The sequence below is a fragment of the Mizuhopecten yessoensis genome, unplaced genomic scaffold (genome assembly GCF_002113885.1).
Source record: "Mizuhopecten yessoensis strain PY_sf001 unplaced genomic scaffold, ASM211388v2 scaffold10703, whole genome shotgun sequence".
NCBI lineage: Eukaryota > Metazoa > Mollusca > Bivalvia > Pectinida > Pectinidae > Mizuhopecten > Mizuhopecten yessoensis.
The window spans coordinates 404,148-427,774 of NW_018408679.1; the positions used below are offsets into that span (position 1 = coordinate 404,148).

At 37.6% G+C, this 23,627-nt stretch overlaps 1 protein-coding gene across 2 annotated transcripts in view; it reads right to left on the bottom strand.

The window, feature by feature from the left end:
• The window catches only part of LOC110461893 (mitochondrial inner membrane protein OXA1L-like), a 29,723-nt gene that overhangs the window by 2,238 nt on the left and 3,858 nt on the right, over nt 1–23,627 (bottom strand). Inside the window, exons 3-9 of one of the 2 annotated variants that reach the window (XM_021515619.1) lie at nt 23,262–23,466; nt 19,718–19,861; nt 18,849–18,934; nt 9,777–9,941; nt 8,189–8,293; nt 6,669–6,828; nt 2,882–2,931 (exon numbers count right to left, since the gene is read on the bottom strand). In XM_021515619.1, coding sequence (XP_021371294.1) covers nt 2,927–2,931; nt 6,669–6,828; nt 8,189–8,293; nt 9,777–9,941; nt 18,849–18,934; nt 19,718–19,861; nt 23,262–23,466 — 870 coding nt within the window. In that variant the 3' untranslated portion in view covers nt 2,882–2,926. The remainder of the gene's footprint in view (nt 1–2,881; nt 2,932–6,668; nt 6,829–8,188; nt 8,294–9,776; nt 9,942–18,848; nt 18,935–19,717; nt 19,862–23,261; nt 23,467–23,627) is intronic. The other variant, XM_021515618.1, reaches the window with a different exon arrangement.

Here is a 23,627-nt window from a genome sequence, read left to right on the forward strand (position 1 = left end):
GACAGGTATCCACACTTTTCCTGGTCTGATATATCCTGATCTCATCCTAGAGTGAGAGAAGCAATTCTCTTACCTTAGACAGGTATCCACACTTTTCCTGCTCTGATATATATATATCTCACCCTATAATGAGAGAAGGATTTCTCTTACCTTGGACAGGGATCCACACTTTTCTTGGTCTGATATATATATATCCTGATCTCATCCTAGAGTGAGAGAAGGATTTCTCTTACCTTGGACAGGTATCCACACTTTTCCTGCTCTGATATATATATATCTCACCCTAGAATGAGAGAAGGATTTCTCTTACCTTGGACAGGTATCCACACTTTTCTTGGTCTGATATATATATATCCTGATCTCACCCTAGAGTGAGAAAAGGATTTCTCTTACCTTGGACAGGTATCCACATTTTCCTGGTCTGATATATCTTTATCTCACTCTAGAATGAGAGAAGGATTTCTCTTATCTTGGACAGGTATCCACACTTTTCCTGGTCTGATATATCTTTATCTCACCCTAGAGTGAGAGAAGGATTTCTCCTACCTTGGACAGGTATCCACACTTTTCCTGGTCTGATATATCTTTATCTCACCCTAGAGTGAGAGAAAGATTTCTCTTACCTTAGACAGGTATCCACACTTTTCCTGGTCTGATATATATATCCTGATCTCACCCTAGAGTGAGAGAAGGATTTCTCTTACCTTAGACAGGTATCCACACTTTTCCTGGTCTGATATATCTTTATCTCACCCTAGAATGAGAGAAGGATTTCTCTTACCTTGGACAGGTATCCACACTTTTCCTGGTCTGATATATACATATCCTGATCTCACCCTAGAGTGAGAGAAGGATTTCTCTTACCTTGGACAGGTATCCACACTTTTCCTGGTCTGATATATATATATCCTGATCTCACCCTAGAGTGAGAGAAGGATTTCTCTTACCTTGGACAGGTATCCACACTTTTCCTGGTCTGATATATACATATCCTGATCTCACCCTAGAGTGAGAGAAGGATTTCTCTTACCTTGGACAGGTATCCACACTTTTCCTGGTCTGATATATACATATCCTGATCTCACCCTAGAGTGAGAGAAGGATTTCTCTTACCTTGGACAGGTATCCACACTTTTCCTGGTCTGATATATACATATCCTGATCTCACCCTAGAGTGAGAGAAGGATTTCTCTTACGTTGGACAGGTATCCACACTTTTCCTGGTCTGATATATATATATCCTGATCACACCCTAGAGTGAGAGAAGGATTTCTCTTACGTTGGACAGGTATCCACACTTTTCCTGGTCTGATATATATATATCCTGATCTCACCCTAGAGTGAGAGAAAGATTTCTCTACCTTAGACAGGTATCCACACTTTTCCTGGTCTGATATATATATATCTCACCCTAGAATGAGAGAAGGATTTCTCTTACCTTGGACAGGTATCCACACTTTTCCTGGTCTGATATAAACATATCCTGATCTCACCCTAGAGTGAGAGAAGGATTTCTCTTACCTTGGACAGGTATCCACACTTTTCCTGGTCTGATATAAACATATCCTGATCTCACCCTAGAGTGAGAGAAGGATTTCTCTTACCTTGGACAGGTATCCACACTTTTCCTGGTCTGATATAAACATATCCTGATCTCACCCTAGAGTGAGAGAAGGATTTCTCTTACCTTGGACAGGTATCCACACTTTTCCTGGTCTGATATAAACATATCCTGATCTCACCCTAGAGTGAGAGAAGGATTTCTCTTACCTTGGACAGGTATCCACACTTTTCCTGGTCTGATATATATATATCCTGATCTCACCCTAGAGTGAGAGAAGGATTTCTCTTACCTTGGACAGGTATCCACACTTTTCCTGGTCTGATATATCTTTATCTCACCCTAGAATGAGAGAAGGATTTCTCTTACCTTGGACAGGTATCCACACTTTTCCTGGTCTGATATAAACATATCCTGATCTCACCCTAGAGTGAGAGAAGGATTTCTCTTACCTTGGACAGGTATCCACACTTTTCCTGGTCTGATATATATATATCCTGATCTCACCCTAGAGTGAGAGAAGGATTTCTCTTACCTTGGACAGGTATCCACACTTTTCCTGGTCTGATATATACATATCCTGATCTCACCCTAGAGTGAGAGAAGGATTTCTCTTACGTTGGACAGGTATCCACACTTTTCCTGGTCTGATATATATATATCCTGATCACACCCTAGAGTGAGAGAAGGATTTCTCTTACGTTGGACAGGTATCCACACTTTTCCTGGTCTGATATATATATATCCTGATCTCACCCTAGAGTGAGAGAAAGATTTCTCTACCTTAGACAGGTATCCACACTTTTCCTGGTCTGATATATATATCCTGATCTCACCCTAGAGTGAGAGAAGGATTTCTCTTACCTTAGACAGGTATCCACACTTTTCCTGGCCTGATATATCCTGTTCTCATCCTAGAGTGAGAGAAGGATTTCTCTACCTTGGACAGGGATCCACACTTTTCCTGGTCTGATATATCCTGATCTCATCCTAGAGTGAGAGAAGGATTTCTCTTACCTACGACAGGTATCCACACTTTTCCTGGTCTGATATATCTTTATCTCACCCGAGAATGAGAGAAGGATTGCTCTTACCTTGGACAGGTATCAACACTTTTCCTGGTCTGATATAAACATATCCTGATCTCACCCTAGAGTGAGAGAAGGATTTCTCTACCTTGGACAGGGATCCACACTTTTCCTAGTCTGATATATCTTTATCTCTCCCTAGAGTGAGAGAAGGATTTCTCTACCTTGGACAGGGATCCACACTTTTCCTTATATATATCTCACCCTAGAATAAGAGAAGGATTTCTCATACCTTGGACAGGTATCCACACTTTTCCTGGTCTGATATATCCTGATCTCATCCTAGTGCTGAGATGGGAGGTTTTCCCAGTCTATCAATTGCATGACGTCACATCAACAATTCAATTAACATCACGTCAATGATGCATTAACATCATGTTAATCAACAGGGTAGGAGAAGACAACAAGAGGCCCATGGGCCTTAACGGTCACCTAATATATTTATACAGAGAGTTGATTTTGTTTTTAACATGAACAGAAATATTATTCAAAGTGACAAAAAACAATAAAACCACCTTATTCAATATCTAGCATACATATAAAATTTGGGAAAGATCCCTCTGGCACTTCCTGAGAAATAGCGATAACAAACTTTCACTATCAAAATCCAAGATGGCTGCCTGTCGGCCATGTTGTTTATCCGACCAGTCTCAAAAGGTGCCCTGCACAGCTAAGGACAAAGGGGAACCTACATATAAAATTTGGGAAAGATCCCTCTGGTATTTCCTGAGAAATAGCGATAACAAACTTTCACTATCAAAATCCAAGATGGCTGCCTGTCGGCCATGTTGTTTATCCGAACAGTCTCAAAAGTTGCCCTGCACAGCTAAGAACAAAGGGGAACCTACGTATTAAATTTGAGAAAGATCCCTCTGGTACTTCTTGAGAAATACCGATAACAAGAATTGTTTAAGGACGGACGCGGACCACGGACGCAGGGTGATTTGAATAGCCCACCATCAGATGATGGTGGGCTAAAAACTGCTGACATACTAACAAGACACCCATACAAATACCCCACCAAAGGTAGATGGATGATAATAACAAGAGGTCCATTGGACCTGTATCGCTCAACTGGTTTTATATTTAAGTCATTACAACTGAATGCATTAATAAATCTTTATATGAAATTTCCTCAAAACAACCCAACTGGGACCACAATATCTGACTTTCAACTAATCATGATCAGGGGCCTCCATAGAGTTGCCATGTTAACAGATTTTGAAATAAGTAATATGCCATATTACAGGGTGTAATTAGACAATACTTTAATTTTCATTCAACTATAAGCTTTTATAAACCTAGAAACCAATTTTTAACAATTTATGACAAGAGGCCCAATGGGCCTGAAACGCTCACCTGGTATTAATCTCACACTTGTAATCTTAAAAGTGGACTAAAATACAGCTACAGGCAGAATATCAGTGTGAGCTTGAATGTCAAACAATGACATTAGGTTGAAAGTGGGTCAAGGTCATTCATTTGAACAAATTTGGTAGCCCTGATTGCTACAGGCCAAATATCAGTACCCTGGGCATTTTGGTTATTCAGAAGAGGTTGTTTAAATGTTTTAAACATATTTGACCCCTGTGACCTAGAATATAAGTCAAGGTCATGTATTTGTACAAACTTGGTAGCCCTTCATCCCAGTATGCTTCTGGCCAAATATCATCACCCTAGGCCTTTTGGTTACTGAGAAGAAGTTGTTTAAAGTAAAATGTTGACGATGGACGGACAACGGGCGACAGACGGATGGACGGACGACGGGCGACGGATGGATGACGGACGCCACACCATGCCATAAGCTCACTTGGCCCGAAGGGCCAGGTGAGCTAAAATCTACGTCATAGAATATGGTAATCTAGCTGTATCATTTCTTAGGACTGCAGGGGTCAAATCAACCTCATTCAATTAAGAAATGTTTGTTCTTCCTCAATAATGTTTTTGACCAAATTTTGTACAATCCACTCAGGCAATTAGGGGATATTAGCATCTTAAAGCAAAATAATAGATAATTTTCCTCTTTGGGGCTCGGTCTTCCTAGCCCCAGGGGTTGAACCAGTCTCATTTATTTAGGAAATGATTGCCCTCCCCCATTGATGCTTCAGACAAAATTTGGTTGAAATCCTCTCTGGTGTTGAGGAGGAGATGCGTTTTAAAGCAAAGTTAGCTAAGTTCCCCTTCAGGGCCTCGCAACCCTGGCCTCAGGGGTCGAACCAATCTCATTTATTTCAGAAATGATTGCCCTCCTATAGTGATGCTTCAGACTAAATTTGGTTGAAATCCTCTTTGGCGTTTAGCAGGAGATGCGTTTTTAAAGCAAATTTAGCTAAGTTCCCGATCAGGGTCCCGCCCCCCTGGCCTCAGGGGTCGAACCAACCTCACTTATTGAAGAAATGATTGCCCTCCCCTAGTGATGCTTCAGACTAAATTTGGTTGAAATCCTCTTTGGCGTTTAGCAGGAGATGCATTTTAAATCAAATTTAGCTAAGTTCCTCTTCAGGGCCCCACCCCCCTGGCCTCTGGGGTCGAACCAACCTCACTTATTGAAGAAATGATTGCCCTCCCCTAGCGATGTTTCAGACTAAATTTGGTTGAAATCCTCTCTGGCGTTAAGTAGGAGATGCATTATAAAGCAAATTTAGCTAAGTTCCCGATCAGGGCCCTGTCCCCCTGGCCCCAGGGGTCGAACCACCCTCATTTATTTAAGAAATGATTGCTCTCCCCTAGTGATGCTTCAGACTAAATTTAGTTGAAATCCTCTTTGGTGTTTAGGAGGAGATAGGTTTTAAAGAAAAAATTGATGGACAACGACGGACGCTGCGCACCGGCATCAGCTCATTATGGTCCTTCGGACAAGGTGAGCTAAAAATGATTGACAGAATGTTTGTTGTAAACTTAAAATATACTGCCCAATACTTTTTAACTATTGATTTTTGTTGAGGTGAATACTGGTATGCAGTTATATGAACTTTCAAGGTTACAGGGGTTTAAATGTCTCAAATCTTCACACAACTACTTCTCAATAACCGAGTAAGCTTATGCCGTGGTGCGGGGTCCATCGTTCGTCCGTCCATTGTCCGGGTGATGATATTTGGACAGAAGCATGCTGGGATGAATGGCTACAAAGTTTGTTCAAATGAATGACCTTGACCAACTTTCAAGGTCACATGGGTAAAATGTTGTAAAATCTTCAAACAACTTCTTCTCAATAACTTAAAGGCCCAGGGTACTGATATTGGGCCTGTAGCATGCTGGGATGAAGGGCTACTAAGTTTTTTTCAAATGAATGACCTTGATCTGCTTTCTAGGTCATAGGGGTCAAATGTCTTAAAATCTTCAAACAACTTCTTCTCAATAACCAAAAGCCACAGGGTACTGATATTGGACCTGTAGCATGCTGGGATGAAGGGCTACCAAGTTTGTTCAAATGAATGACCTTGACATATATTCAAGGTCACAGGGGTCAAATATGTTAAAAACCTTTAAAGGACTTCTTAATAAGCAAAAGGTCCAGAGTAATGATATTTTGCAAGAAGCATATGCTAGGTTGGAAGACTATAAACTCTGTTCAACCTGATATCCTTGTTCGACATTCAAGGTCACAGGCGTCATATGTTTAATTTTTTTAATAGGTTCTTATGAATCAAACACTGATATTCTGCCTGTAGCTGTATTTTAGTCCACTTTTAAGATTACAAGTGTGAGATTAATACCAGGTGAGCGATGCAGGCCCATTGGGCCTCTTGTATGTAAATACAGGTGAGCGACGCAGGCCCATTGGGCCTCTTGTATGTAAATATTGCACAGACAGAAAGTATGAACATTCATATACAATTTGCCAATTTGAATGTGTTGCTGATTCAGGCTAGCTTGTTATCAATTTTAGACCTGTCCAACCAACTCATAAAACTAAAGGTTTGGTATGTTCAAAATAAAATGTATGTCTATAGTTCAAAATACCACTAGCTGAATAAAACACAAAGGTTTAGTGAAGGTAAAACAACAACCAAACTTACCGTCCTTCATGACCTGCTTAAATGGTTTCTTTTCTGTCTCTGATACTGGGTGAATAATTTTTACAGGGATTTTGCACATCTTTCGAATGCGATCTTGTCTTAGAAATGATGCTATTGCTAGACCACACAGGTTTGATGTCAACCAATACAAATTCAAGCCCTGAAACAAAAAAACAAAATCCAAATCAAAGTTGGAAAACACCACAGAAATGCTGGAAACACAAAACCATATATGAACTAGAACTGTCGCCAGAATACCCCTCCATTCTCCTCCCACAAATGCCTGCACCACGATTTGTAGATTTAGTTCTTTCGAGAACATTTTTGAGAACACATGGGCGGACCTCTTTTATTATAGGAGATAAATCCAATTTACATACTTCATTTATATTCACACAAAGTAAAGCTTCTGGAGGGCTAGTGGTAGCAGAATGTCATCAAACACTAATTACATGACAGGAGACAAAATGTTCACAGACATTTTAAGTACTCACAGCTGGGAAATATATCATGATGGGTATCATGATAATTGGTATGGATTAAGTACTCACAGCTGGGAAATATATCTTGACGGGTATCATGATAATTGGTATGGATTAAGTACTCACAGCTGGGAAATACATCATGACAGGTATCATGATACTTTGTATGGATTAAGTAATCAGGGCTGGGAAATACATCATGACGCGTATCATGATAATTGGTATGGATTAAGAACTCACAGCTGGGAAATATATCATGACGGGTATCATGATAATTGGTATGGATTAAGAACTCACAGCTGGGAAATACATCATGACGGGTATCATGTTAATTGGTATGGATTAAGTACTCACAGCTGGGAAATATATCATGATGTGTATCATGATAATTGGTATGGATTAAGTACTCACAGTTGGGAAATATATCATGACGGGTATCATGATAATTGGGATGGATTAAGGACTCACAGCTGGGAAATACATCATGACGGGTATCTTGATAATTCGTGTGGATTAAGTACTCACGGCTGGGAAATACATCATGACGGGTATCATGATAATTGGTATGGATTAAGTACTCACAGCTGGGAAATACATCATGACGGGTATCATGATAATTCGTATGGATTAAGTACTCACGGCTGGGAAATACATCATGATGGGTATCATGATAATTGGTATGGATTAAGTACTCACAGTTGGGAAATATATCATGACGGGTATCATGATAATTGGCATGGATTAAGTACTCACAGCTGGGAAATACATCATGACAGGTATCATGATACTTTGTATGGATTAAGTAATCAGGGCTGGGAAATACATCATGACGCGTATCATGATAATTGGTATGGATTAAGAACTCACAGCTGGGAAATACATCATGACGGGTATCATGTTAATTGGTATGGATTAAGTACTCACAGCTGGGAAATACATCATGACAGGTATCATGATACTTTGTATGGATTAAGTAATCAGGGCTGGGAAATATATCATGACGCGTATCATGATAATTGGTATGGATTAAGAACTCACAGCTGGGAAATACATCATGACGGGTATCATGATAATTGGTATGGCTCTCACAACATATTTTGTATTTGTCCCCACTGTTTTACTTGACACTCCATCAGATCCCAACTGAAAAAGAAAAAAGGATGTTGATCAATCAAAATTAAAAAATTATTAAAAATATTATCAGTTGGACATAGATTGTTTGGCTTAGTCTTAAGTTTGAAGGGGTTCTTTTTCTACAGCATACTGCAAATGAAATGTGTGTATTTGAAACAATGAATGTTATAGTTTTGGCTATTTGTTTCTATGGCAACAGGAAATATGTTTAAAACGAGATTCTCCAATAGCGAAAAGCACAACTAGGGAACTAGTCTGATATGTAGGGAACTAGTCTGATATGTAAAGAAGACAAGTGTGATGAAACACTCCTAATGTAGACAATACAGTAGTGTTCTTGGGTAGATCCACTGGGGCTTCACTAGTGATTCTCACTCGAAAAACTTAAATCTAAAGGAAATTAAAGGACATCAAAGGAATCTCAACACCATAAGAACAGCTATACAGCCATCATCAGGACAATTTTTACAAACAAAAGGCCCAGATGGCCTGAATCGCTAACCTGGATATGTAAACGATCACGACAAAAGAGTTTCAATGAAAGTGGTATGGCAAATAATCTTAGGGTAAGGGCCAGTCCTCTGGGCCAATCCTGTCAGCATATGTGTATTCAAATCTTCATTCTCAGCAATTGTATATATTATAATAGGGTGGAGATCTAAAGGTTTTCATGTTCTGACCCAGGGATGAAGTCCCTTAGGGTGTCGCCAGACCCCAGGGTCAATTCTAATACTATGACTGTATTAGTCTCTTTATGTCCAGCAATTGTACATATAGCTAAAGGGTTGGGATCTCAATAATTTCAAAGTTATGACCGAGTAACAAGTCCTTAGGGGTGTGGTCAGACCTAAGAGTCAATACTAATATCATTATCGTATGTCGCTGTGTGCCTAGCACCTATTTATATGGTTCTGGGGTGGGAATCTCAACTGCTTATGACCAAGCGACTTAGTCTCCATGGGTGGGGTAGTTTAAATCTCTAAGAGCTTACCTCCAATGTAAGAAGAAGTGTTGTGGCAGTGAGGATTATAGTTTAAATCTCTAAGAGCTTACCTCCAATGTAAGGAGAAGTGTTGTGACAGTGAGGATTGTAGTTTAAATCTTTAAGAGCTTACCTCCAATGTAAGGAGAAGTGTTGTGGCAATGAGGATTGTAGTTTAAATCGCTAAGAGCTTACCTCCAATGTAAGGAGAAGTGTTGTGGCAATGAGGAATGTAGTTTAAATTTCTAAGAGCTTACCTCCAATGTAAGGAGAAGTGTTGTGGCAGTGAGGATTGTAGTTTAAATCTCTAAGAGCTTATAATTACCTCCAATGTAAGGAGAAGTGTTGTGGCAGTGAGGACTGTAGTTTAAATCTCTAAGAGCTTACCTCCAATGTAAGGAGAAGTGTTGTGGCAGTGAGGATTGTAGTTTAAATCTCTAAGAGCTTACCTCCAATGTAAGCAGAAGTGTTGTTTAGTGAAGATTGTAGATTAAATTGTTATAATTTTACCTCAATGGAAAGGAGAAGTGTTGCGGAGGTGAGGAATGGCAGGATGAAGAGGGGATCAGAAGTCGTTAGATCAATAAACCACCAAAGACCTCCATCCATCATACTTTCCACTGGGTAATACGCCATCTTTCTTAGACCAATGAATACAGAAAGAAATATTGGCATCTGCAAAGAAAAAAGAAAAAGAAACTTCTAAAAATAGTCAAACCATGTTTAAAGATCCCTGTCTCGTAGTGTCCAAATACACTCATTTTTTTGCATATACAGATAACCTCTACTAAATGTTGTTTTGGATATAACTGTAGCAGTTTTGCTAGGACACTCTCGTTAACCAGGTAACTCACTCAGATTGACCAGGAACATCATCTGTACAAAGGTTATCTTCGGTGTTAATGGCAGACGTGTTCCGAAAAACTCTCCAAAGAAAAGCGAATTCGTAACAAAATGGAAATATGGTGTGATGCTGCATAAGGTATGATGATGTATTTACATATCCGCAATGCCTTGAGTGATGTTTTGACAATATTTGACAATATGTTCGCCATAGAAATGACATTTGAATAACCCATCAACCCCGTGTATATTGTGGCTACTGTGCTATATATAGAAATCTGTACCTAGTTCAACGACGACTATTCATAACGTCTACCACGACCGAAGCGAAAGAGGAGTTGAAAATCAGTGTCACAGAGCTGAAGTGGAGATCGATGAAGTACAATCTAGTGTTTAGTGGGCTACGAGAGGACAGAGATGAAAATACAGAGGGTAAACTGAGGGATTTTCTGACTCACGAAATGGGGATCGATCAGGTTGAGTTGGGCAACGCTCATCATTTTGGAAAATTTGTAATATAGTAGCTAGGTTTCTGTACAACCATGAAAGAGCCAATATTCTCAGAAACGCAAGGAAACTTAAGGGCACACCCTACTATATTAATGAACAATTCCCCCCAGAAATAGAGGACAAACGCAGGCTACTGTACCCAAAACTTAAAGAACTTAGACGAAATGGGCGCCGAGCTAAAGTTGTGAGGGATCGGCTAGTAGTCGACGGGGAACTCTATACAGGGAACACCATAGGTAATACCAGTAGAGCTCAAGGAGATCCACAGAGTGGTAGATATAGAGACAGTCGGTCGCATACCGATGTATTACTAGGTGTTCCGAGTGCTAGCGTTCCTAGTGACAGCGTACCTAGCAACAGCGATCGTGTGCAGGTAGTGACGACATTCCACGTCCATCGCTCAGCTCCATAGCGGAGGGTACAACAACGGCTACAGGCGGTCCCCACGATGTAACACCCCCACCCAAACGAGGGAAGTTCACGAGTGCTAGCTCATGTATAGACCCATCCGATGAGGAGACATTTGTTAAAACAGTATAGGGAAACGTGGAGGGCGGATCTTCTAATGGTCCCAAAGACTATCGACTTAAAATCTTGGGCATTAATGTAAATGGTCTCACCAACAAACTTAAATGTCCAGAATGTCTAGAATACGTCTTGAATTAAGATTTTATTTGTATCACTGAGTCGAAAACTGATAGTGCAGATTCTATAGACATCGACGGCTACACTGTATTTTGTAAGCATAGACAGTCACTGGCCAAAACCAGATCTGGAGGTATTATTGTTTATGTTAAAAATGAATATGTCAGATATATATCTCATTTAAAAACAGACAGCAACCACACATTATGGCTTAAAATGAAAGGTACAATGTTTAACATTGATGGTAACGTTTTATTTGGTACAATGTATATACCTCCGGCTAATTCAAAGTACTCATCATCAGAATTGTTTGAAGATGTTGAAAATGAATTGTTGTCGTTTAGCCATGATGTTAAGTGTATTTGTCTTCTTGGGGATTTTAACAGTAGAACATCCGACTCTCACGATTTTACAGACATCGTTGATGGAGATGATGATGAAAATGATGATATTGGCAGTCCTGATGTAAATAAACTTGAATGTATACATGTACCTAAGGTAAGGTGTTCTACAGATAAGGTACGGAATGATTATGGAAGGCGTTTGTTAGATATTTGTAAACACTGTAATATTTATATTTTAAACGGACGCATGGGAGAAGATAGAGGTATAGGTAAACCAACCTGTAAAAATGCAAGTGTTGTAGATTATTGTATAGGTAATTTTGAATTTATTAAATTAGTAGAAGATTTTTCGATACAAGAATTCTCTTCTTTATTGTCTGATGTACATTGCCCAATTCACATTTGTCTATGTATTAATCAAAATGTACACTTAAATAACAATGGTGATACTGTTGATTCTGAAGGTCAGAGGTTTTTATCAAGACCAAAGAGATGGAATACTGATTCGAAAGATATTTTTGTAAAACATGTGGCTGATAGAAAACTATATATAGATAGCATTATTGATGGTATGGATGACACTGAGAATGTTGTAAATTTGGATTTAATGAATGACACTGTACATAAATTATGTGAAATTTTCATCGGTGCTGCCAAACATGCTTTTGGAAATACCCGCACTAAAAATAATTTCAATTTTAAAAAAACATGGTTTACCAAAGAATGTAAATCTGCTCGACAAAATTACAGAAAAGCCAAAAGATTTTATAAAAGGTATGGGGAAATAAGTTTAAAAGAGGATTTATATGATAAGGAGCGTAAATATCATAAAACACTGAGCACTGCTGTCAAGAATCATAAAACTCAGATTAAAAGCAAATAGAAAAATCTGAGGACTAGCAATCCGAAAGAATATTGGAAAATAATAAATAAGGGCGCTCCAAAGAAAAACACATGTAAGGCAAATATCGATGATCTTTTTGATTTTTTTAGCAAAAGTTTCAATAATGATTTTGATGGTGATGACATCATATACTGTCCCTTGATGAACTCAAAGAGTTGTCTAATCTTGAAACTAATACCTTTATAAATGGTCCAATTACTCCAAGTGAAATTTTGAAATGTGTCAATAGATTGAAATCTAATAAGAATGTTGGTGATGATTTAGTATGTAATGAATATATCAAATCAACTACTGACATAATGCTTCCATTATATGTTAATTTTTTTAACTATATACTTGATTCTGGTAATGTACCAGAAGCATGGCTTATGGGTAATATTATCCCCGTGTTTAAAAATAAAGGTGATATGTATGACGCTAAAAACTATAGACCAATCACACTGGTCAGTTGCCTAGGTAAACTATTTACAGCTGTAATTAATGAGCGTCTAAATACATATGCAGACAATGTCGAACTTATACTTGAAAACCAAGCAGGTTTTCGTAGGCAACATTCTACTATAGATCATATATTTTCTTTATACTCTTTAATTCAACTTTCAAAACAATTCAAAAACCGTATGTATTGTGCTTTCATAGATTTTGAGAAAGCGTTCGACAGTGTCTGGAGAATAGGGTTGTGGAATAAATTAATAACAAATAATGTAGATGGAAAATGTTTTAAAGTTATTGTTAATATGTACAATGGAATTAAGGCTAAAGTTATGAAAGATGGAAAATTCTCCGATATCTTCACCTGTAATTCCGGGGTTAGGCAGGGTGAAAATCTTTCTCCATTTTTATTTTCATTGTATCTAAATGACCTTGAAATGTTTTTAGAATCTAATGATTGTACAGGCCTATCAAATTTGGCGGGAAAACTTGAGAATGAGTTACAAATATATCTCAAGTTGTATGTAATGTTATATGCTGACGACACTATTTTGTTAGCAGACACCCCAGAAGATTTACAAAAACAACTTAATGTGTTTTATGATTATTCAAAATTGTGGCATCTTAAAGTAAATATCGATAAAACAAAAGTGATGATATTTGGCAGAGGGAGAGTATCCCAAAATATACGTTTTACTTATAACAGAAATGAAGTAGAAATTGTGAAAAATTTCAAATATCTTGGTGTTCATTTTACTCAAAATGGTTTCACGCAGTTAAATATTAGACAATTATACGATAAGGGCCTTAGAGCAATGTATGGTGCTATTGCTAAATGCAGAAACCATAATCTATCAATTGACTGTAAATTAGATATTTTCGATAAAGCTATCAAGCCTGTCATGTTGTATGGTTGTGAAGTCTGGGTTTTTTGTGATTACAAACTTTTAGAACGTTTACATTTAAAATTCTGTAAACATATTCTTCAGGTGAAAACATCGACACCCAATTTCATGATTTATGGGGAATTAGGAAGATTTCCTCTGAGTATAAATATCAAAGTTAGAATGATTGGATTTTGGGCCAAATTGTTAGAACCAATACCTAATAAGTTAAGTAATAAAATGTATAAAATTATTATAAACTATAATACTCAATGGTTGAATTGTATTAAAAATATCCTTGATGAATGTAATTTAATAAATATATTTGAAAGTCAAGAATTCCAAAGTACCCAATGGTTGAAAAATACAGTTTTCCATATACTAAAAGATAAATTCATTAATAATTGGAGAAGCGATGTTTTCAATTCATCTAAAGGGACCAATTACAGAATTTTTAAAAATGACTTAGTATTAGAAAAATACCTGCTAGATCTCCCTCCAAGACTAGCAAATGTTTATTGTAAATTTAGAATTTGTAATGTAAAATTTCCTATTGAATGTGGTAGATGGAATAACATTCCAAGAGAAGATAGAAAATGTATGTTTTGTGACCTAAATGAAATTGGAGACGAATATCATTATTTATTTAACTGTAATGACCACCAGATAGTGCAAAACAGAAGAAAATTTATGTCGAGATACTATTTTGAAAGTCCTAGTACTTTAAAGTTTAATACATTATTTAATTATGTCAATAATGAAGAACTAATTTCACTTATAAAATTCCTTAAGCACATAATTGAGCGAATTAATACTGGCCATTAACACCATGATTTATATGTAAACTGTACTATATATATATGTATATAATTCTCTACACTGTAACCAGTTTGCGAGAATAAAAACTTGTCATTGTCATTTTCAGTTAAGAGTGGTAGCATAACAATCTGAGGTCTAGGGTTCGAATCTTGGCCTAGCCAAGCTGAATTTTTACACTCAGAACACTGTGTTTATTATATTTTGTTTAGGTTTGAAAGCTGTATTACTTTCTTTTCAAAACAAAGTCCCAAAACTTTTTCTTTAAAGTCCCAAAAGTTTTGGTTTTCTTTTCAGAAATAATTGATAAAAGCAGCTATATCCATGTTACTGGCAAAATATCACTTCCCTTGACCTTTGAGTTATTCAGAAGAAGATGTTAGAAAATTTGTTGAAACATTTGACACTGGTGACCTACAAAGTGGGTAAAGGTCATTCATTTGAACAAACTTGGATCTCAGCATGCTACTGCCAAAATATCATAACCTGGGCCTTTCAGTTATTAAGTAAAAGTTGTCTAAAGATACATTTTTTAACATTTGACCCCAGTGACTACTGGAAAGTGTCTGAAGGTCATTTATTTGAACAAACCTGGCGACCCTTCATCCCAGCATTGTACTGAGAATATACCATCACCCTTGGCCTTAAGGTTATTGAGAAAGAGTTAATTAAAAGATTTCAACACACCCACATTGATCTGCCCTGCATCCATTGCTCATTGATATCCTACACTGGGAAACACTAAACAGCAAAAAAAATCAATTCTACGACTTAATCTTCCTAATTTTACCAGTTTACTTCAACTAGCATTAAATTTTACAAAACACAATCTAAATCATAAATTCATGACCTAACTTAATGACGTACCATCTAAATAATATATGCATGGACTAACTTTATGATGTACCATCTAAATCATATCTGCATGGCCCAAATTACGGAAACACTCTCTAAATTAGCGGAGCACCATTTAAATTTAAAAACCATATCCATGTAATCGGGACATGGACTAGTTTTCAGAAACAACAACCAATTTTCAGGAACAACAACCAATTTTCAGGAACATAACACCTCATTTAAGATTGTGCCTCTGTTCCCGAAAACTAGTCATTGGCATCCGGAAATTAAGTCGTTGTCCCGCTCACTCGCGCAGCTGTATTCCCTTTGATGAAGCCGCGCTCCGACGAAGCTCGTACAGGGGAGGCAGTCTATAGTCCCTGCCTTGCTGGCCGTGTTGTCAGTATAGCTATGCAAACACGGCCGCTCTTATTCCGTAATCCAAACGAAATAATACCACAGGTCGATAGTACACTTATATTTACTTCGAATGAAATAAATAAAGACAACGGAAATAATGCTTATTTTGTACTACGGCCAGGGTTAGGATCGAAATGAACGACCATTTGAGAATGATGCATAACTTTTACCGTATTGCTGAACTGGTGCTTTGATACATCACTCCAGAGACACATAAAGCCAGTATATACGTCTCTGATCACTCATATAATAATCAAAGACACAATATGAACTCTCAATATTAACGATATTTAATAACGAACAATAAGTACGTCCCGATGTCGTATACAACTTATATTACGTAAACTATATCCCTTGGCTCCGTTTGGTCCGAGTTGTTAATTGTCCAGTATTTATTGATCAATTCGTGCAAATGATGAACCGATTGTGTAAATCATAAACGAACCACTGTATATATATATGTTAAGACAGTTTATGTTCCTACTTTGCTTCATATACCTTTCAATCGTTTTTAATGTTGTTAATAATTTTGTGATTTATATAATCCTCTTAGTAAGGGGATTCCCGATCACCTGTCCTCTAAGCTTTTGATTTCTATTGTATTTAACATAAATGTATTTTATTCATATTTGGGTTTTTTAATCATTACTTATATAATTGTAACAAGAGGCCCATGGGCCTTAACGGTCACCTGAGTCTACAGTATTTTTTTTTTTTGTTAAAATATGTACCAATTTGAGTAAAAAATAGTATAATGTTAACTTAAGATCAGCCTATTAGAATTTAGTAGCAAAATAGCGGCCATGGCACCCAAATTGTATTTCTGATTGACCCTAAAAATAACAACACTTTGTCAGGACCATGAGCTGATTATTCCTACAAAGTTTCAGTTCAATCGGCCTAGCAGAACTTGACTTTAAGTTTGAAATAGTTTTTCAAAATGGCGGCCGTGGCGGCCATATTGGATTTCTGAACGACCCGAAAAATAACAACACTTTGTCAGGACCATGAGTCTATGGTTCCTACAAACTTTAAGTTCAATCGGTCCAGCAGAACTTCGACTTTAAGTTTGAAATAGGTTTTCAAAATGGTGGCCGTGGCGGCCATATTGGATTTCTGATTGACCCAAAAAACAACAACACTTTGTCAGGACCATGAGCTGATCAATCCTACAAAGTTTCAGTTCAATCGGCCTAGCAGAACTTGACTTTAAGTTTGAAATAGGTTTTCAAAATGGCGGCCGTGGCGGCCATATTGGATTTCTGATCGACCCGAAAAATAACAACACTTTGTCAGGACCATGAGGCGATCATTCCTACCAACTTTCAGTTCAATCGGCCCAGCAGAACTTGACTTTAAGTTTGAAATGTAAAATGTTAACGGACGACGGACGACGGACGACGGACGACGACGGACGAAAACGGATAGCAATAGGTCACTTGAGCTAAAGCTCAGGTGACCTAATTAAATGGAACTTTATCTTTCCTGTACTGTCATAAGAATATCCCTTCTGAGTTAATGTTTCATGTTATAATATTTAAGGTTTAACTTTCTATTTAGTTTAGGTTATCGGGTGATAAATAAACGGCAAAGCCGATAAAGATAAATTAATTTACCCAGGTTCCATTGTAGTTATCACCCGATAACCTAAACTGAATAGAAAGTTAATCCTTCTATTTAAAGCCTTTTTTTTTTTACATAAAATGCGTCCTTTTACCGTAACATTCCATTCAAGCCCGATGTGTGATACGGTTACGCTTCACCAACAAAATCGGCTGCATTTCTTCAACATAAACATCACATCAGTGTGTATGTTCGATCTTAAATTTGTAATCATAACTCTAGCGATAATTCTTACTTCAATCACAGATTAAATAAGTCTGTGCTTCAATTGTTTGTGCGGCTAAACCTTATTTCATTGCTCAATCTTCTAATTATGACATCAAGTAACAATGCTTTCCAATGTAAACTTCCATTGTGACGTAACAGTTCATTGCCATTTTCCCCAAATCGCAAACAGAAATAATGTATTCCCAAGAGAAACAATTGGTTTTCTAGATATAATATCTGAAAGTTGTGGGAGAAAAAGGTTCCCAAACTAGTGATGGCTGATTATCATGTTTATGTAACTCTCATCACTTTATTTGCAAATTGAAAAAATTGGAATAAAAATGTTGGTAAACCAACACAATTATCCGGCAACAGAGAGATCCAACGTCCTACGGACAATGGTCTGTGTTCTGACTGGTACAGGAATCAGAGGTGGATACCACAAGGTATTCAAACAGAGCTCCATCCAACAGGTAAATCCTACCTTACTGGCCATCATTTTATTCAAATTGTTTAAGAAACTTGAAAACCTATTGTCTTTATAAATTTGAAAATTTACTAATTCAAGTTAGATAAACGTGATAAGCATGTGTTGTGGAACCTCTGTGTATCCCACTCCACACACTAAATATAGATAATTAACAGCAGTGTATACTTTATAGTATGGATGTTTGAATGACAGCTTTCTCATTTCATCAGATTTTATTGACTTTATATATGTCAATTGGATTGGACATCAGGCTAGGCCTATTTAAGTCCTTTCCAAACTTGTTTACAAACATTACATATATTCTGTCATAACAATCCAATTAAACAGTGCAGGGGAGATAACTTCAATTTAGCTTGTGAAATGAGTAGTGATGTGTTGAGTGACAGCTTGACCAGTTGTCCACAAGGAAATGGATATGATGATCAAGGAGTTATACTTAGTTACCTTAACTCATTCACCCCTGAAGACACATTTGAACTCTTCGAATTGAAAGGTTGGAATAGTTCATTATAAAATTTCAGGGGTGAATGAGTTAATGCAGTGCTGAACGCATCAAAGAAGAAAACGGCTATGTTTCTCATCCCTGTGATAAAAAGATATAGCCCAGGGCTCCTAGCTGTACAATACCTGTAACATAGGATACATCATGGATCTCAATGGATTGGTGTTCGTTTCCTTCATGAATCTTGTTAATTGCAAATTTGCTCTTGCATCTGAAAGAAAATAGATTGATACATTAACAATAACAAGTCAGCAGATTTCTGTGAGGCTCTATGCTCCAGAAATACTTGCAGCTTAACCAGCAAATATTCAGGTCGGAATTTAAAAGAAGAATTGTTGGTTTCTTTATTTAATATTCTATCATTTACACTGTCGCTCTTGCTTTGACTTTTTGTAGCTATATCTCTTCATGATATTTTGTGATTTGCTCGAATCACAATAGAGAAGTAAACAAAACGAAAACAAACTTGCTTTCTGTGTTTGCATACTTTTGTCAAGCTTTGTAATGAACCTATGTGTCAAGAAAGTTGACTGATCAGTTAGATATTTCAGGCAGATGTTGAAATGATCACTACAATGGACTATACTACTTATTATAAATGGATTGTTGACACAGTCTCAGCAACCAACCTCTTGTTGTGACAAATACCGAGAAATCAAGATGAGAAAGACAACTAAAACTTCAATCGATATTGTCGGACAATGTCTTTAATATCTATAATAATGATATGTATGAAGTATCCTATTGATTCAACATGATTTGCTACTGACAATTACTGACATTTTTCACTTGCTCGGTTGGACAAGTAATAGCGACATTTAACTTGTACACGAGGTAAGACTTGCTCTAGGCAGTCGGGCATTAGTGCTTATTGTCAAGTCCTGGAGGAGACACATCAGAAGAGGGGATATAGCATGAAAATCTCTCTATCTACGTATGATTACGAAAGACAAAGACCCAATGTGATAACATTGTGATATTCGTAATGACTTACACTGTTCCATGTTTTTATTTAACTTGGCCTCGGAGAGCTTTTCCTGCAGTTTATCCATCTTGGGTTTATGGTTCATACTGTTTGCCGTAACCCTTTGAGACAAAACCGCCAATGGGATGGACAGTACTCGTACTAAAATGGTAGCTGCAAATAATAAGAAAACATTGAATGAAAGCAAATATGATGGCTATACAATACTTGAAACTTTTAACTAGACAAATATAGAAAGCTTTTCGAGAACATACAGATGTGTCTCCTTTAAATCCTTAATGATGCTTTGCTTTATTTGACCTCTTACCTGAGGTGAAGCTCATGGTGACCTAAATACTGACCAGTGCACACCATCTGTTGGTGATGCATCTGCATATTTTATATATAATACTGCAAGTTTCCGTAAGTAATATTTATCGAGTTAGAACTTGTAGCCTGGAGAATATACATGTACCATAAGAAGAATTATTATATGACTGGTGCTAATTCCCAGCCCTGATTGGAGGAGCGACGTCATGTGACGAGTCTGTAAATATGTTATAGACCTCTTTCTATGAAAAGAATAGAAAAGTGTCACAGACTGCTACTAAAAATAGGCCTAGGTAATTTCCCAGCCAGTCTGTAAATCTGTTACAAATTACACTACTGAATTCAACTACAAATGAATTGTCTGATCAAATTCTGAACTATGTGATGTTATTGATGATGTCGATTGTGCAAATTGTGTTTATTTTAAATTAAATATGACATGATTTGATGAATTGTGTTTGTTATTTTGTATTTAAGCCCTTCAATCTGTGATTCCAAATTGGTCTATGCAATCCATGTGGTTATGACTTGAAAAATGATTAATCCATTGTAAAATGACATATAATAAAACAATTGTGGACTTCAGTTTCAGTCTATCCCTGATTTAAGGACCTGGTCTAAACAATATTCACAGAGGCCGAATATTGTTCAGATCAGGTCCGTCAATCAGGGAAAGACCTCACCTGAGGTCTATAATTGTATATTGTGGTTCTGTATCTTTTATGACGCCAGGTCATGATCTAATTTGTTTTTGAAATTTTAAGCAAAATATTCAAAAAAGATTAGCGCGAAGCAATACATAATATGCCCATCATAATTCAACATACCTGGTACATCAATTAGTCCAATAAAACAGCATGGAATGCATGTAGTATTGCATTAAGGAAACCAAGGGTAATAAGTCTATTAATTATGGTAAGATAACTGTGATTACAATCAACCCACTGAATATTACTTTGATATTGAGAGGACACCATTTCGGAATTTGAATAAAGGGACATAACTCTGTAACTTAAAGTCAGATAATGGTAGTTATCAAAAACATCTGAGGTCTCGCGGTAATTCACCTTCTCATGAAGTTTGAAGTTAATCTGTTGAAAATAACTTGAAGTATAAAGTCGACACTGTTTTAGCAATTCATTAAAAGGGGCATATCTCAGTATATAACTGTCAGATAAATCCTACCTAACTGGCCATAGGCTGTCAGATCAGAGGTAAATTCTACCTTACTGGCCACAGGCTGTCTGATCAGAGGTAAATTCAACCTTACTAGCCATAGGCTGTCAGATCAGAGATAAATCCTCCCTTACTGACCATAGGCTGTCAGATCAGAGTTAAATCCTACCTTACTGACCATAGACTGTCAGATCAGAGGTAACTTCTACCTTACTTACCAAAGACTGTCAGATCAGAGGTAAATGCTACCTTACTGGCCATAGGCTGTCAGATCAGAAGTAACTTCTACCTTACTGGCCATAGGCTGTCAGATAAGAGGTAAATCCTACCTTACTGGCCATAGGCTGTCAGATCAGAAGTAACTTCTACCTTACTGGCCATAGGCTGCCAGATAAGAGATAAATCCTACCTTACTGACCATAGGCTGTCAGAACAGAGGTAAATTCTACCTTACTGGCCACAGGCTGTCAGATCAGAGGTAAATTCTATCTTACTGGCCAAAAGCTGTCAGATCAGAGGTAAATCATACCTTACTGGCCATAGGCTGTCAGATAAGAGGTAAATCATACCTTACTGGCCATAGGCTGTCAGATAAGAGGTAAATCCTAACTTACTGGCCATAGGCTGTCAGATCAGAAGTAAATTCTACCTTATTGGCCATAGGCTGTCAGATAAGAGGCAAATCCTACCTTACTGGCCATAGGCTGTCAGATCAGAGGTAAATCCTGCCTTACTGGCCATAGGCTGTCAGATCAGAAGTAAATTCTACCTTACTGGCCATAGGCTGTCAGATAAGAGGTAAATCCTACCTTACTGGCCATAGGCTGTCAGATCAGAGGTAAATCCTACCTTACTGGCCATAGGCTGTCAGATCTGAGATAAATTTTACCTTACTGGCCACAGGCTGTCAGATCAGAGGTAAATTCTACCTTACTGACCATAGGCTGTCAGAACAGAGGTAAATTCTACCTTATTGGCCATAGGCTGTCAGATAAGAGGTAAATCCTTCCTTACTGGCCATAGGCTATCAGATAAGAGGTAAATCCTTCCTTACTGGCCATAGGCTATCAGATAAGAGGTAAATCCTTCCTTACTGGCCATAGGCTATCAGATAAGAGGTAAATCATACCTTACTGGCCATAGGTTGTCAGATCAGAAGTAAATTCTCCCTTACTGGCCACAGGCTGTCAGATCAGAATTAAATTCTACCTTACTGACCATAGGCTGTCAGATCAGAGGTAAATCCTACCTTACTGGCCAAAGGCTGTCAGATCAGAAGTAAAAAATATCCGGAAAATTGGTCCGCATGCCGTTTTTACTCGTTAGTCACCCAAGTCCCGAAAACGTTTGAATAAAGGTTAGGATTGAGATACAGGCAAGCGTTAAAATGATTATGACTTATTAGTCTTGTGTACAAATGGCGCTCATTTCAGTACAAATAAGGAATTGGGTGATCGTTATTCCTGTCTGGAACATCGTGGGGGGATTTTCGGAGGCTTGCTCTATGACGGGTCTCTACACAACTATAAAAAGAAAAGGTAATGTCCACAATGAACGTTTTACAAACTACACAATAAAAAAAAATTGCCCTCGTCTCGTTTTTGCCATGTAAAATGAAAAAAAAAATGCCGCCCTGCCACATCTATTTTGAAAAAAATTGGCCTGAGAACCAAGTTATTAATTTTATTTGGCCTTACTGACCATAGGCTGTCAGATCAGAGGTAAAGTCAACCTTACTGGCCATAGGTTGTCAGATCAGAGGTAAATCCTACCTTACTGACCATAGACTGTCAGATCAGAGGTAAATCCTACCTTACTGACCATAGGCCATTAGATCAGAGGTAAATTCTACCTTACTGACCATAAGCTGTCAGATCAGAGGTAAATTCTACCTTACTGGCCAAAGGCTGTCAGATCAGAGATAAAATTCTACCTTACTGGCCATAGGCCATCATATGCTGTCAGATCAGAGGTTACTGTTATTGTTCCAGACATAAGCTGTTGGATTACGAGGTTATTGCTACTTCAGTTTTGAGATCATTACCAATAATGCCTGCAATTTACTTACATACAAGTATTGCTTCCCACCAGGGCATACCAACACCGACATGAAGAAACTCGAGGCCATGTTGATACAAGCCTGAAGGGGTGTAATTTCCTAGTCCCATACTAGCTAGAGAGGGTTCTCCGAGTGCATTCACAGTCTGTGACACATCGATAACATCAGGCAGAGATGGTGGCTCCAGTATATAACCAGAAGTGGCCGGGGTTGTCTGCAAAGGAACATAACAAATTTTGTATTTGGCATGCATGATGCTGAGACATGATGTTGGAATATGTATGTTAAGACAAAATGTAACTGGACACATCAGGCAACAGCCTGGTCTGATGTTTCAACAAAACATATTTTGTCCTCGAAACCGACTCAATAATC